The 14,813-nt window shown below is 42.2% G+C and overlaps 2 protein-coding genes across 2 annotated transcripts; one reads left to right on the top strand and one right to left on the bottom strand.

Annotated features, from left to right (window-relative positions):
- Positions 1–4,733: 4,733 nt before the first annotated feature.
- On the bottom strand, positions 4,734–7,321 carry kbtbd12 (kelch repeat and BTB (POZ) domain containing 12). Its single transcript, XM_084542075.1, has 5 exons — positions 6,119–7,321; positions 5,766–6,036; positions 5,481–5,631; positions 5,167–5,364; positions 4,734–5,072 (listed from the first exon to the last, which is right to left on the bottom strand). The coding sequence occupies exons 1-5, from the start codon at positions 7,189–7,191 to the stop codon at positions 4,903–4,905; spliced, it is 1,863 nt and encodes a 620-aa protein (XP_084398201.1). The 5' UTR covers positions 7,192–7,321; the 3' UTR covers positions 4,734–4,902.
- Positions 7,322–8,414: 1,093 nt separating this feature from the next.
- On the top strand, positions 8,415–14,690 carry slc26a6l1 (solute carrier family 26 member 6, like 1). The gene is made up of 18 exons (XM_084542148.1): positions 8,415–8,646; positions 8,734–8,873; positions 9,055–9,165; positions 9,249–9,424; positions 9,534–9,698; positions 10,065–10,217; positions 10,474–10,556; positions 10,660–10,807; positions 10,911–11,024; positions 11,557–11,634; positions 11,726–11,821; positions 11,908–12,014; positions 12,195–12,264; positions 12,362–12,454; positions 12,758–12,868; positions 13,404–13,829; positions 14,017–14,071; positions 14,455–14,690. Exons 1-18 carry the CDS (start codon positions 8,507–8,509, stop codon positions 14,619–14,621), a joined length of 2,433 nt encoding a protein of 810 aa, XP_084398274.1. The 5' UTR covers positions 8,415–8,506; the 3' UTR covers positions 14,622–14,690.
- The last annotated feature ends 123 nt before the right edge of the window (positions 14,691–14,813 follow it).

The raw sequence follows: 14,813 nt of genomic DNA, 5'->3' as shown, positions 1-14,813 counted from the left end.
ATTTAATCCACAACAAAAGACCCTTTCATGACGATCTTGTTTTGACAGTTGCGTTTCTTTCAAGCTCCCAAACAAGCAACAACCTGAGGATTTACTTTTGAAACTGATTTCGATTAAGCTACAGATATATCCCCAAATTAAAACATAAAGTAAAAAATAAGTAAATACACGGAGTTTGTGTTTGTTGTGTCTGATGTCCAGTCTCTGGCCCTACCATGCAGTAGCAGTTGGAACTTTTCCCACGGCTCCTGAATGCAGCTTAGCCTCGTTCTAACAGTCCAAAGAGCGGGAGATTTAAAAAGAGATTACAGTCAATTTTCTACGGACACTTGTTCATCACGTCTTTTTGAACGGCGAGTTAATTTAAAATGTATTCTAATTATTTAATCTAGCATAGCATTTTTAACCTGATTAACGTGTATTAAATGTTTAGTGAGATTTCCCAGCATTAAAGTGTTAGCTAACGAAGCTTTGATGCTAACAAACATTAACCTGTATGACTCAACACATATGTCAAGTGCTTTATTGATGCTATAACTTAATGACATATGTTTAGATAAAACGTGTTATCTTCACAAACAGGTAACCAAACAAAATGAACCAAATGAGGAGCATAAAGGAAATACTGAGCATCCCAACTGGAAGCAGGTGGTTAGCTTAAGTGCGCTATTTCGCAAGAACATGTTTTGCCTCTTGCCTACAGCAAATATTTAAAGCTGTCTTAGTTTAAAATCTCAACATAGCAATAATAAACTTGGTGCTTGTGTTATAAATACTATACATGCAACAATGTTTTATTTATTTACCTGCTGTTTGGCAATTAAACCGTGCTTGTTTGTTTACTTCGTCCTTCAAAACATGCGGGAACACAACCATGAACAGAAATGCAGCTACCAGCGGCTACTCCAGCATAACAGACTCTCAGTTCTTGTATGGGTCTCAGTTTTGGGGCGAAAATTCCCAGGGCACGTCTCAGGACATGAGTTTGTCATCGAGAAACTCCCAGCAAAGTTCCCAAGAGGTGAGGTTTTCCATTTTTTATCTTTGGTGGTTGGTGGTGGTTACGATTACACATCTCCTTCATAACAAGGTCTAATGACAAAGCTATTGCTCTACAACTTTACAGGAGTTTTACACTCCCAAATTATGATTTATAGCCATAATATGATACAGAATGTACTGTAGCGTTGTAACGTTGCATAGTTTCATGTGTAGTTTAATGGCATTGCTGCTTGTATAAAAAAGTAGGCCATTTACCGTGTACATTCTTGTTTGTGTGCATGAAAGCAGTGCAGTTTATGTTCAGAAAGTATCTATGAATACATACAATTGTATTGATAAGCTCCTATATGAAAAATAGTTACATCTTTACTTCCTTTCATTGTGAAGTATCTACATGTCCATTTTACTGAATTATATAAGGAATACAATATGTAAATATGGATAAATAAACAATACAAGCACTAGCAAGGAACTTAACAGGTCTGGAGCATGCAACCTCTCTCTTTCCTCCCCCAGTGTGCTATCTAAACGTAAAGTGAAGTGAATAACGTTGAGTATTGATTACCGTCACAGGTTCATCACTTTTCCTTCCTTGGACCCGTTAAGTAGGCCTGACCACAGCAGCCTGTTTTAAATTCCTCCAGTCAGTCCAGATGGAGTGTTCAAACTACATTTGTGTTACCCCTCCTTTAACCCTCGTGCTACCCTCTTGCATAATCTCTCTCTGTCTGTCCATTCGCTTGGGGTCCCAGAGACCCCAAGGGTCGCACGAGGGATAAAGCGAGTCTGTTGCCTTCCATAAGAGAAAAAAATAAGTTTCTTTGCACAAAGCAGACCATAGGACAGGCGGTAAAGTTGCATGCCCTCAGATGTTTAGATACACCTTTTATAATTGAAAGTAGATTTTTCAATTGAATAATGCGATTTTTTCTACGCAAAAAAGTCTAACTCAGTATTGCTTCTTTCAATGTCCATGTTTTGTCTCTGTTTAGGGAAGTGATCCAAAGTTTACAAGCACTTATCACACTAAACCGCTCTTGTTTGGAGACTTGAAGGACAAAACCAGAGGTTTGGGATTGTTAGATAAATTTGAAGAGGACAAGAAGAAGGCAAAAGAAAAAAATGACTGGTCTGTCTTTTGATTAGTTTAATTCATACCCTTCTAATGAAAAGCAGTTATCACCTGTTATTTTTTCTTCTTTTTCTTTTACAGTGATACTTTAGTAAAAGAATGCCAACATATCAGGGAAACTCTTAACAGTGTAAGTGATTAACAGGCATCCATTCTGTTGTTCATTTTCACAGCCCTACTTTTCTCGATGTAAGATGTTTAAAAATACTCACAATGTTTTGCAGATTCAACAACTGGTCGTCGGCACCGAGAGAAATACAGCCGTGTGCCAAACAGTGCTTGAAAAATTTGACAAGTTTGCATCAACATGTACGTTACCTAGTAAACAAATATTTGTTTTTGTTGAAATGAATAATGTTGTTGTATGCTTGTTGTAGATCATATTCATGAAATATTTCTTACCTCCAGTAGATGGTGTTGTTTTTCCAATGACTAAAATTTTTTTTGTCTTTGCTTTTTTCACATTATTTGCTGTTTTATATGCTCAGTCTTTTCATTCTTTCATCCCAGTGCAAAATAATTTAACCAGCCTTCAGAGTGACATTTCCCAGCAGCTTGAGGCTTTGGTAAATAACGTGAATTCCCAGAAAGATGTGATGACAGAGCTGGAGGAAAGGGTGCAAAAGGTGAATAGTATATGGCTTATTATGTAGATATTGGCATTTTTTACTGAGGTAAAATCAGATTGTTGTGGCTAATAAATGTTTTTGTGTGATGATTGTAATTTAATTTTTATCCTGTAGAATGGAGAAACCACAGCAGAGCTTGGCTCACACCTGCAGAGCTTAACGAATAGTCTGGAGTGGCTGAGAGAGGAACAGGAAAGAGAGCGACACATGCTTGAAGAGGCCCTGAAGCTGCTTAATACTTTAGTCACAGAACATTCAGCCAAACCTGTCACTGAGGGAAGGGTAGACAACGCCATCCAGACGTCACCAGTGCCCGAGCAGACAGCCTCAAACATCCTGCAAGATAACCAACGTGAAGCCAGACAGCTGGCATCATACAACCTTGAACAAAATCATGTGGAAGTTCCCCCTCAGGGTTGCAGTCGCATCATCGGTAAGAGGAAGAACAATCTAAGACGTCATAGGATGCGCAGAAAAAGGCCTCTGGTGCTCTCACAGAAGAGGAAGTGCACAGTGTCGGATGAGAACACCCAACCTCTCGTGAACTGTAACAAACAGCCGAGGGTTTCAACGTCTCTCTGTGAGCATCATGACGTGAACGCGGCAGCCAGCCAGGGCAGTCTCAGTCCAGACAGTGTGATGCTTCTGAACAGGGAGGACAAATCCAATGAAGAAGCAGGATGTTTCATCAACCCTTTGAGCTGCTGGTCTCAGGACAGCAGCAGCTCCATGTGCCACACCTTTGAGCCCATCTTAGAGAAGCTGTCAGAGTCCAAGATGGAGATAACATTGAAACCTGAAGGCTTCTGGGGCTTGTTTGACATGAGTTTCGATTCTGATTTAGACGTTTAAAAGATGAGTTAACGGCTCACTTAACAGTTTTCTTGTCTTTAGAGAAGAAATAAAATCCCAAAACATTTACAGCTATCTTAATACGACTGACTTATGTCCCGTGTGTAATGTTATTTAGTTTTTTGACAAATGAACACAATAATAAGTAATTTTTGTCTTTTTCTTATGTTGGAAGAAAGTGTGAGGGGTACCAAGAACACCTAGGTTATTATTATTACATGCATTTGAAACTTTCACTCTGTTCTTTTGTTTTTCCTTACATAAAAATATTGCATTTGTTCAGTGTCTGCTGACTTTTTAAAACTAATTTATTCTTATTTATTTTGTTGACTTTACACTGAAAATAAAAAAATCTTTGAATAATTATGCAGCCCTAATCTATCTATGTTTAATCTATGTGGCCTATGTTTGAATCCTGACCTATAAGAAAATACAGTATACAGCAAATAGTAAGCGTACAGTAAATAATAATTTGAACTTGAAACTTTTCATCTCTACAGGATCCATTAGGTTCTTGTTCATAGATGTTATTAATATTTTATTTCACTTAGTATAGAGTTTATAGGCTTCACAGAATATTAGAAACATACCTCTATTGAATACAGTACATTTGAAAAGCAAATAATTACATGATTTAAGAAATTAGAATTAAATTTAAGAACTGAGCATAATATAAACTTACACTATCTATAAAGACTGTTGATATGTGTGTGAAAAGACTGTGTGTGCTCCAGAAAATAGATAAAATCCACGTTTATTTGCAAAACAAGAGGCACAACTTACTCTGCCTTAGCAAGCATACCACAAATAATGAAATTAATATGATAGGTTATATATATATATATTTCTTACAAATGGACTAAATTTTCCAGTGTCTATTTACTACTAGCTTTAATAGCCATCCTCTAAAAGCAGTCCATATAACAGAAATGTGGTATAATCTGGCTCAAACCCAACAGTCCAACATTAGAACCATCATTTATCCCTGTCAGAGGAAATCCTTCCCTAGCATTGCTAATAATACTCCAGATAGGCCTCACACTGCTGCAGGTCTGCAGAAGTTACACAAAATAACAAGAAGCTAAGATACTGTATTTACAAATTACCTTTCTGCCCACCAATGTGCAAGTAAGCCATTAACAACAGACTCTCTTTTTTAATGCAGAGCTCTAAGACTTCTTCTGCTTGAAAAAAAAAAGAATGCTTCTGGCCCAGCAATAAGTGCATTAATAATTAAAATCCATCACTAAGTCTCCCACACAGACTTTGAGCTGACTGTGAACAGTGTCACTGTTTCACTAAATCAGCAGGTGGGGACATGAGTCCCCTTGGGTTGAGGCTTGCCACCAAGCAGACGTCATAGTTGTCATGCATCAAAGCACGCCGAGCCACCACCGTCCACCGGTTCTCCCATGGATCCAGCTCCAAAATGTCTTTTGCTATATCATCGTGGCGATCTGAGGGTAGTTAAGAAACAGAAGGGTAATAGAGTTACACGGGAACACATTTCATATATATTTAATACGCTGGATGTGGATATTCTTTCATTACCTGCTCCTTTGTAGTAGCCACAAACATAAATCTTTCCTCCCACCACTCCTGCGTTGGAAGCATTGGTGCGCAATGAAAGCTGGGAACATGGGAGAGGAGGTCCGTCCCTCCAGTAATCTCCATCTGGGTTGTAGATCTCCACAGCATCAAGGCAGTGACGTGACTGGCCACGGTCCACACCCTCACATCCAATGCCTCCTGCAAAATGTCAACAAGTTCAGCAAACACTGTGTCTATGTATGCACATCAAGATCAAAAATCAAAACAAATGTCATGCGATGAAATTATTTCCAGTTCAGCTCAACAAATCCTACCCATCACGTAAATTTCCCCATTAAGCGCCACAGCACTGCAGCGGTACTTTGAGTACTTCATGGGGCCAAGCTCTGTCCATTTATTTGCATTTGGATCATACTCCAGAAGGCGGTTACTAAGACGGTCAGGTTCATCATCCATCCGGTATGACTGGAAGGTTGAAGGGGGAGGGAGGGTGCAGTCAGAGAAGAGTCATTTACAAACACAGTGAGAGCTCTTGTTAAATGTGGTAATGAAATCCAGTTCTCTGCATTTCACAAGAACTAAATTCAGTGTTTGAATACCTGTGGGGTTCGACCACCTATCACATAGAGGCGATCTTTCATTTTGACCACACTGTGATAGGCCAAAGGCATGGGCAGGGGTGCTGCGCTGCGCCAGGGTCCGCCCTGCATAGACCATCGCTCCACGCTGTTAGTGATGAGAAACTGGTTCTTCAGCCTCATCTGCCCCCCCAACAAGAACAGAGTGTCACCCAGTGATCCCAGAGCGTATGAATCGCGGTACTCTGCTGACGTCAAACGCTCCCAGCTTCCTTGGGCCTCCACTTTGTACCTTGAAATACAATCAGACCACACTCAGTGATGTCTGTGTAGCTCAAGCCAGTACGACTCTGTCACCTAAAATCAGTTCTTACCTGTGGATCTCAACACTCATGTCTTTCTGCCGAGACATTCTGCGTGCGCTTGCCTCTCCTGCTACAATAATGTCATTATTTTCAGTCACAACCCCGGCACACACATACCCCATGGCCTCCCCATAGCGAGGTGAGGTGATGTAGTAGGTCCGGCCTGTGGATGGGGCATAGCAAAAGCTGCGCTCAGCATAGTTGCCGTACCTTGACCTGATCCCTTCACCGTCATTACCAACGCAGAGCAGTAGATCTGTGGTCTCCATGCCATACCGCAGCTTCAGTTTGCGCGGTGCAGCTGAGGGATGCATCGCTGTGGCCTCCAGTGCTTTATTCAGCATCTCTAGACATTCAGCGTCAGACAGTAGGACTGTGTTCCTCTTCATCGCCTCTCTTAAGTAGTCAGGGTTTATCAGGGGCAGACGGACCTTCCTCAGGAGCTCTGGAAGATGCAGAATGCGTACCTCTCCATCTCCCATGGTTCTGTTGTTGACCCAGCGAAGAACCACATCCAAGATGGTTTCTTCTCGTGAAACATTCAGGTCATCACAAGTCAAAAGCTTTCCTAGCTGATAGGCCTCCAACTCCAGGACCTCTTCATTCTGGCAGACTTGGACAAAGTGCTGCCTCAGGAATCTCTGAGCATGGTCAGCCAGTTCCTCTGCACCGAGGTCACGGGCGAAGTAGTACACACCAAGGCAGTTGGAGGCGTCCATGTTCTCGGTCATGTGCTGCTGACAGCGGGCGAAGACGTCATCCATCTGCAGAAGAAAAGCTGCGATGGAGATGCCTTGCACGTTGGCGTTGGTGAGAGGAAGATCTGAACAGTACATGTAGTTCAAGAGGAGAGCCAAGCTGTCCGCAGGGGTGTCGCGCAGGAATATTTCTCTGCTGTTGCATTCGCGCAGACCGCAGGTAAACATAACACGGAAGTATGGACTGAAGGCGGATAGTACGACTCTATGACAGGGAAAGCTGATGCCCTCAGCAACCAGCACCACATCTGTCAGATGCTCAGTCTCCCTCATCTTCCTTAGCTGTTCAAGCAGCACCAGTCCATGTTTGGCTGTAAGATCCATTGTCCTTCAAAATTTAAGTTAAAATATTATTTACAAAAGGAGGTTTCATACACCTAGACACAAACAGGGAGGTTGACTCTGAAAAGGAAAGAACAAAGACAAACTAAACCATCGTCTCTACAAACAGTTTCATAAGTGTACACTGACGTCTGTTTGACATAATTTTGCTATAGTCATGTGGACTGGATTTTGCAACAGCTTCTTAATCTCAGGTTTCATGACATAAATATATTAGAAGAAAAGTAATATTTCAATCAAGATCAATATGAATTTCTTTAATAAAGCATACATTTCAGCAACCAACATTTAATCTTTAATCTCATTTCCTGGTCTTTCTGTAATAGCATGTGCACTCTGACAAGTTACTACTATCAAAGACCATCATGCACACATTAATTTTCCTTGAGAAAAGTCTTACCAAAGTCATCAGCTTCTCTGGGCCTGTTGTTTTGCACAGTTTAAAACCAGCGGTAAATATCCATGTTTTTCAACAGGTTGCATGTGTTGTTGTCCGGAGTGTCAGCCAGTAGGGCTACAGACTTCTGAACAAACACAAGCCAAAGGTATGTGCCCCCTCCACTGCTGCTGCCCTCTGAGCTGTTAACCCAAAAATAGACTGTGTTGAGGCAGACAGCAAGTCGGTCAGAAGGGTTTTGTGGTCACTAAAGAGAAGGTTTTGAGGCAGTCACAGCGGCAAATGTTATCATTTATGTCGTAATGGATGATTTGACTCGCTGACTTTATGTGGGACTTCGTTTGGGTTAATTCTCCTTGATTGCCACGGTCACGTGCATGCAGCTCTGGAATGGCTGAAACCTTGCTCCCAGCTTGGATTCAGATTTCACGACAGCGGCCTCTTAAAGAACCAGAATATACAGTGTGTCAATCTCCCCGTCCTACATTTGAGCTTTAATATACAAATCCCTGAGACTAAATTTGATCTGCTGAATTTGTTTAGACGTCTAACTTTCTGACCTGCCACTGGATTTTCAATGTAAACCACTTTTGAACTTGACATACTTAAAGCAGTTTGTCAGAAGCAGTCTTCCGTGTCGAGTTGTGGGTCATTGGCCTCAGTTTTGTTGTCGAACGGAAAAAACAGTGATGATGGAAACACAATCGTCAAAATTCAACTGAGTTAATATATTAAAATGTCATTACATCCTTTGCCCCTTCGGGTCAGCCATTGTTGTAATGGAGAGGCTCTGCCCACCACATCCTGACTGTGGTTAACCGTTAAGCAATATGGTGTACATATGCAGAAACAGCTGTGCTTTGGTAGTAGTCCTGCACAGAGTTGAATAGAGTATCCCCAATGGATTCTACACGCAGATTTGGGAAATACAGAATCGAGAGGGATGTGCTGGATGAGCAGAGACTGGAGGAGGTAACGCAGAGGAAAACATACTCTGACCTCCACCCTTCTCTAACTGAGCGACTTAAAGATTCCTTAAGGTAAGGAAAAACTGTCCCAGAAATATATGTTCAGTCGATTCGTGCTATGGTTTAAAGACTTTCTTGTATCCTTCCAATCCCTCAAAGATGTACAGTCCCTAAACTAAAGCGAAGTGTGGTGGGCAGCTTCCCTTTGTTATACTGGCTGCCCAAGTACTCAATGTGGGACTACGGCATGCCAGACCTCGTCTCTGGGATTAGTGTGGGTATAATGCACCTGCCACAAGGTATGACAATAATCCACTGTGACTGAGTCAATATCAGCAGTATTGCAGACATACAAATTAAAAACGCGACTCAGTGAGTCTTGAAAAAGCAATATTAGTCTGTCAGGAGAACATTTCACTTGGCAGTAATGCTAAAATAACAGATCCTTAAACCTGTCTATGCTTTACCTGTCTTCCTCAGGTATGGCTTATGCATTATTGGCTTCATTACCTCCTGTGTTTGGCCTCTACTCGTCCCTCTATCCACCATTAATCTACTTTTTCTTTGGTACATCACGTCATATTTCCATTGGTAAGTCGTAACAAACATTATACCACGACCATTAAAACCGCTGTGATATATTGACATGTGCTGCTGTATTTTATTGCGTTCAGGTACATTCACTGTGCTCAGCATCATGATAGGTAGTGTAACAGAGAGACTCGCTCCAGATGCAAATTTCCTTATAATCGATGGGACCAACACCACTGCAGAGGTGGACGTAACAGCCCGGGACTCATACCGGGTGCAGGTGGCAGCAGCTACCGCCGTCCTCGGAGGACTAATTCAGGTTAGCAAAGCAGAGCATCCCTCAAAATAATAACGCCATAGTTTGCTGTTACAGCTTTCAAAACACAGACTGCATGTATTATACACAAATGCTTGTGTTCGTACTATAGGTGCTTTTGGGTGTGGTAAAATTTGGATTTGTGGGAACGTACTTGTCTGAACCTCTGGTCCGGGCTTACACAGCAGCTGCTGCAGCCCACGCTGTAGTTGCACAGCTGAAGTACATATTTGGAGTTTCCCCCACACGATTTAGTGGCCCACTGTCACTGGTGTATGTGAGTACTATCAAGAATATGTTCTGCCTTTTTATTGATGAAACAGTCCTGACTTAGTTGCTCTATGTGTGTTGGCACAGTTTGGCTGACATGACAGGATCTATCGTAATTACAATATGTTTCCTCACAAAGGAGTCCCATATTCTTTCCGTAAAATGCTACCCTTATTATCTCACTTCAGTTCTGCAAAGGTGTTAGGACCCCACCCCCCTTTAAATCTTTTTAGACCTTTGTACTCTTTTGATCAATACTACTTGCTCAGTTTAATATCGAACTCAGCACATTTCACTCTTCAAAGTCTGTTTTAATGATTACCGATGTGAACGTTGTGTACTCAGTTGTATAAAACCTTTTGTGACTTTTCAGACTCTGAAGGATGTTTGCTCTCTGCTGCCGCACACTCATCTCCCCACACTGCTGCTCAGTGCTGTGACTATGGCGCTTCTGATTGCAGCCAAGGAGCTCAACTCGTTCCTCGGTCCAAAGCTGCCGGTGCCCGTCCCAGTGGAGCTCATCACAGTCAGTTGACACGAGGCCACGCTCTCTGGCCTCTCTTTATATTATCACCTCAGTGCTGATGTTGCAGCGCTGCAAAAAAAGCACAGACGCAGTGGAAAAAGGCAGCTGAATCAGCAGGGCCTCTGAGTTTCTGCAGTTCACAGCAAAAAAAAAGAAATTTAAGGCTAATAATTAGTTTGACATCTAGCATATGTTTACCTTGATATTAATGATTGAAAAATGTTTATGACCAGCATGTTTTCTGTGACCGCTTCAGATTGTGGCCGCAACACTGATCTCATCCTATGCACACTTAAACAGCAACTACACTATTTCAGTTGTTGGAGAGATTCCTAGTGGGTAAGTATTCAAACTTACCGTACAATACTGACATTTTCTGACACACATTTCCTGTCTCTTTAGTACTGACTGGCATCCCTCTTTCCCTTTACCTGTGTGTCAGCTTAAGTTCTCCCAGTGTGCCGGATGTAAGCATTTTTGGAGAAGTGATTGGCGACGCATTTGCATTGGCCATTGTCGGATACGCCGTGTCCATTTCACTTGGAAAAACATTTGCACTGAAACACGGATACAAGGTGGACAGTAACCAGGTGAACCGCAGCTCACATGGAAGACGGCTTTCTGCCGATGAAGTAATTTCCTCTTTTATCTCTCGCTTTGCCAATTAACTCTTCGTCTTCCATCCTGGCGCAGGAGCTTGTAGCGCTGGGTCTCAGTAATGCAGTGGGGGGCTTCTTTCAGTGCTTCTCTGTCTGCGCCTCCATGTCCCGAAGTCTCATCCAAGAGACGACTGGTGGTAAAACACAAGTGAGTGAGCAACGGAAGTAACGTCACGATGAGAGACAGTCAGCAACCCACAGCCATTCTAAATGTGCACTGTAAACATGTAGTTACTGTACATAAATACACAGCTAATATATGCTAGTTGAGGATGATTGCAGTGGGATATGATAATGATGACATTTATTTACATATAAAAGGAATTAACTGACCTGAGCAGCCTGAATTTACAAATATACAGATTAAATATGGATTAAAGACAGATTTAAAACCTAATAGTTTTGATCCAGTGCTTTTGTTTCAGAAATGTACTATGCAGCAACGTATTTGCGCATTTGCTATGCAATATATGTACACTACTAAATCACTTAATTTCTGAAAATAGTACTTAATAATTTTAGTGTAGCACCTCAAGTTGTAAAGACAGTGTGTGTTGCCAATTTCTAAGCTATCTTTCAACTCCAAACTTAATCCGTCTCTGCTAAACAGACTAATATGCCAACACAAGCACGTTGAACACAGATATTTGAATCAAACAATCTTTGTGTTGTTCTTGCAGATGGCTGGCGTGGCCTCCTCTCTAATTGTGTTGGTGACTATACTGAAACTTGGGACATTGTTCCAGGAGTTGCCGAAGGTTTGGTTGCAGTTATGTGATATGTCAAACTTCATGTAATGTCGTTGGCTGCGCTGATATACGTTTTGTGTGCACACGTCTGTTGTTTTAGGCCGTCCTCGCCTCGATCGTCTTTGTAAATCTGAAGGGCATGTTCAAGCAGCACTTTGACATTGTAACACTGTGGAGGAGCAGCAGGATTGATCTGGTGAGGCAATGCATTGTGTCACTGCGCACGCTTCATTATGACCATCACATTTAACAGTAAAGCCGTGTCGCCCTTGTGCAATCCAGGTGGTGTGGTTGGTCACCTGGGTGTCAACCGTGCTTCTCAATCTGGATCTGGGTCTGGCAGCATCCATCACCTTTGCTCTGTTTACTGTTATCTTCAGGACTCAGCTGTAAGACTCCTCTGCACCTAATCATAGCATATGTCTCTCTGCAGCATCTGGGTCATACTGTGTTTGAGAGAGATAACGTTAAAAAGAGAAGTTGGGCTGCAGGATGTGCCAGATTAGACAGAATACCATACCCAAATATCCTCCACACATACATAAGGCTGTTTTTATTTCCTTCTTCAGGCCTACATACTCTGTTCTGGGAAATGTTCCAGGTACGGAACTGTACGTGGATGTAGAGACACACAGAGACGTAAGACAAGAAGGATTCAAAACCATAAATGAAAGCTTTTCAACCGTGACTGCAAATGAAAAAAAAAAAAAAATAATGATGTTCCTCTATCTGACAGGCAAGAGAGGTTCCAGGTGTTACTATATTCCGCTCCTCTGCTACAGTGTATTTTGCTAATGCTGATCTCTACCTCGAGGCCCTGAAAGAAAAGGTTTGCTGTCTTTCCAAAATAACAACTTTAAGTGCGGGGTTGATTATTTTTTATTTTAATCATGAAAATATCCACCACAATTTCCCATAATTGAAGACTGTGCTTTAAATCCCCTGTTTTATCTGTCTGTCGATCCAAAAGCTTATTAATTTGATCATATCTGTGACTTTGGCCATAGACTAATACATGACTTGACTAATTGTTTTGGTTATAATCTTTTCTCTGTTTTCTAGAATTGGATACTTTCTTTTGTAGTATTTTTATTTGATGGCAGTTTTGTCTTTCTGCTTTATCTGTTTGCAGAGTGGCCTTGACATCAGTAAAATGATTATCTATAAGAGGAGGCAGGAGGCCAAACAGAAACGAAGGGAAAGGAGGGCTGAGAGACGGGCAAAGAGGCACGCCAAGAGAGAGGTAATGTGCTAATGTGAAGGATTTCTGTCAAAATGTTTGAATGATTATTTTGTCTTTTTGGTTACATCGCCTTAAAGGGAAATTACCGTTTTTTACAACCTGGACCTTATTTCTGACCCTTGCGGGCGCTCAGAGATGACATCATCCAGGTCAGAAGTTAGTAGGTCAATCTACAGGCCCCGGATGATGACAGCACGTAACTCTGGACTCAACGGGGAATAGCACTAGCGTATCATAACAAAATATTGGTGAAATGAGCAAGTTTTGCAGAAGATAATGCGTTACTTAGAGGCTGCTTTCGGTGCCCCAGTAACTCCCACTATATGGATATATGTGGCACCCCGCTGGATCTAAATATTTTCCGAACGACTCCAAATGACACCAGTATATGGGTGAGTAAACGATTGTATTTTATGCCAGAAATGAGGTCCAGGTTGTAAAAAAAGGTAATTCCCCTTTAATAAGAAGAGAAAACTTCTAAAACCCTTATAAATATGAGTCACATTGTGTACTACTTTGTCTGACTCCTCCTCAGAGACGGGCACAGAAGGCGACTAAGCAACTATCTGAATTCTCACCCGACTTCTCCGTGGAGGAAGAGGCCGGCTGCTGGAGGGACACATGTATAGACGGGACAGAGAGGGAGGAGCAGGACTGGCCTGAGAGGGAGAACGGGACAGTGTTTGTCATCCCAACCACTCCCCGGACGCCAGACGGCCACTCTAGATGGGAGTACCTGAAGGGAGGAGATCCAGATTGCACCAGCATAGGGTGGATGTCAGAGCTGCAAGACGGGGACACCACCACTCTGGGCTCCAGCAGCGAGGACACGCTGAGTCGTGACCTGGAGCGAGTCTCTCTGGGGTCCCTGGGCAAGTGGACCTGGGACATTCACTCCATCATTCTTGACCTCTCCACGGCTAACTTCATTGACACAGTAGCTACCAAGACCATGAAAAATGTAAGTAGTAACGGGACAAACATTAAGATGAGATGTTTATATGTATTAGTTTATTATAATAGATGGAAACACCACTATTATAGAGGGTAAAACCCAGGATAGTCAAAAGTTTGTATTATACAGACTAGTTGGTGCACTGCTACCTTTAAACAAGGATTAACATTAAGTATTTATCACACACTGACAGATTTTCCGGGACTTCAGTGAGATTGATGTGGATATCTACATGGCTGGTTGTCAAGGTAAGCGAGTCTCAACTCCTTAAGACTGTAATTCACGAAAAGACTTTATTATGGTTAGAATTTGCCCATTTCACTAACCTCAGTATGTACAAAGAATCTTATTTTGACCAGGGAAAGTAGGGGATGGGATTAGAGGCGTTGAGGGGATGGGATGAAGGGGTTGAAGGGATGGGATGAAGGAATCGGTAGAGACCGATGGTGGTCCTCTGATGTTCAGATGGAGGAACCACGGGGGTGAGATTTTGGGTGGGGGCATATTCCCAGAACTGAGAACTGATCCAAACTGGCAAGGAGAGGTTAGAGACACCTATACAGGCAGGTGCAGGTGTTTGACACGTGGATTTGTTCCTGAACCTAAGTTATCTATCTTAATTCCTTCTCAGCCTCTGTTGTGGAGCAGTTAGAGCTCGGTGGCTTCTTCTCAGAGTCGATAACAAAGAGACGTCTCTTTGCTTCCGTTCATGACGCTGTGCTCTACTGTCTGGACCATCGTGGAGCGACATCGTTCCCCAGATATGACCCAACACTGGTATGTTCATCTGGAAACTGATGTACGGGGACACAGCTGTTAGCTGCTTGGACTCCTAGCACATTTTATAACAGTTAGCCAACACTTAACCATGTATGAGGCAAGGAACAATATGTGGTAACTTCAGCACACATTTTAAATTGCGCTTGTGTGAACGAATGGGTAGATTTATCATTGTGACTGTAAAAGCGCTTTGAGTACCAATAGGTAGAA

This window comes from Chelon labrosus, assembly GCF_963514085.1.
Source record: "Chelon labrosus genome assembly, chromosome: 4".
Lineage (NCBI taxonomy): Eukaryota > Metazoa > Chordata > Actinopteri > Mugiliformes > Mugilidae > Chelon > Chelon labrosus.
This window is presented reverse-complemented; position numbering and strand designations above follow the sequence as displayed.

Bases quoted from the DNA above. Each gene is read 5' to 3' on its own strand.
- kbtbd12 (XM_084542075.1), bottom strand. From the start codon at position 7,191: ATGGATCTTACAGCCAAACATGGACTGGTGCTGCTTGAACAGCTAAGG. The intron at 5,632-5,765 runs GTATTCAAACAC...TCAACCTTCCAG, and splicing joins TAGGTGGTCGAACCCCACAG to TCATACCGGATGGATGATGA. The intron at 5,365-5,480 runs GTAGGATTTGTT...GACATTTTGCAG, and splicing joins TGGGGAAATTTACGTGATGG to GAGGCATTGGATGTGAGGGT.
- slc26a6l1 (XM_084542148.1), top strand. From the start codon at position 8,507: ATGGATTCTACACGCAGATTTGGGAAATACAGAATCGAGAGGGATGTG. The intron at 10,218-10,473 runs GTCAGTTGACAC...TGACCGCTTCAG, and splicing joins TCCCAGTGGAGCTCATCACA to ATTGTGGCCGCAACACTGAT. The intron at 11,025-11,556 runs GTGAGTGAGCAA...TTGTTCTTGCAG, and splicing joins CGACTGGTGGTAAAACACAA to ATGGCTGGCGTGGCCTCCTC.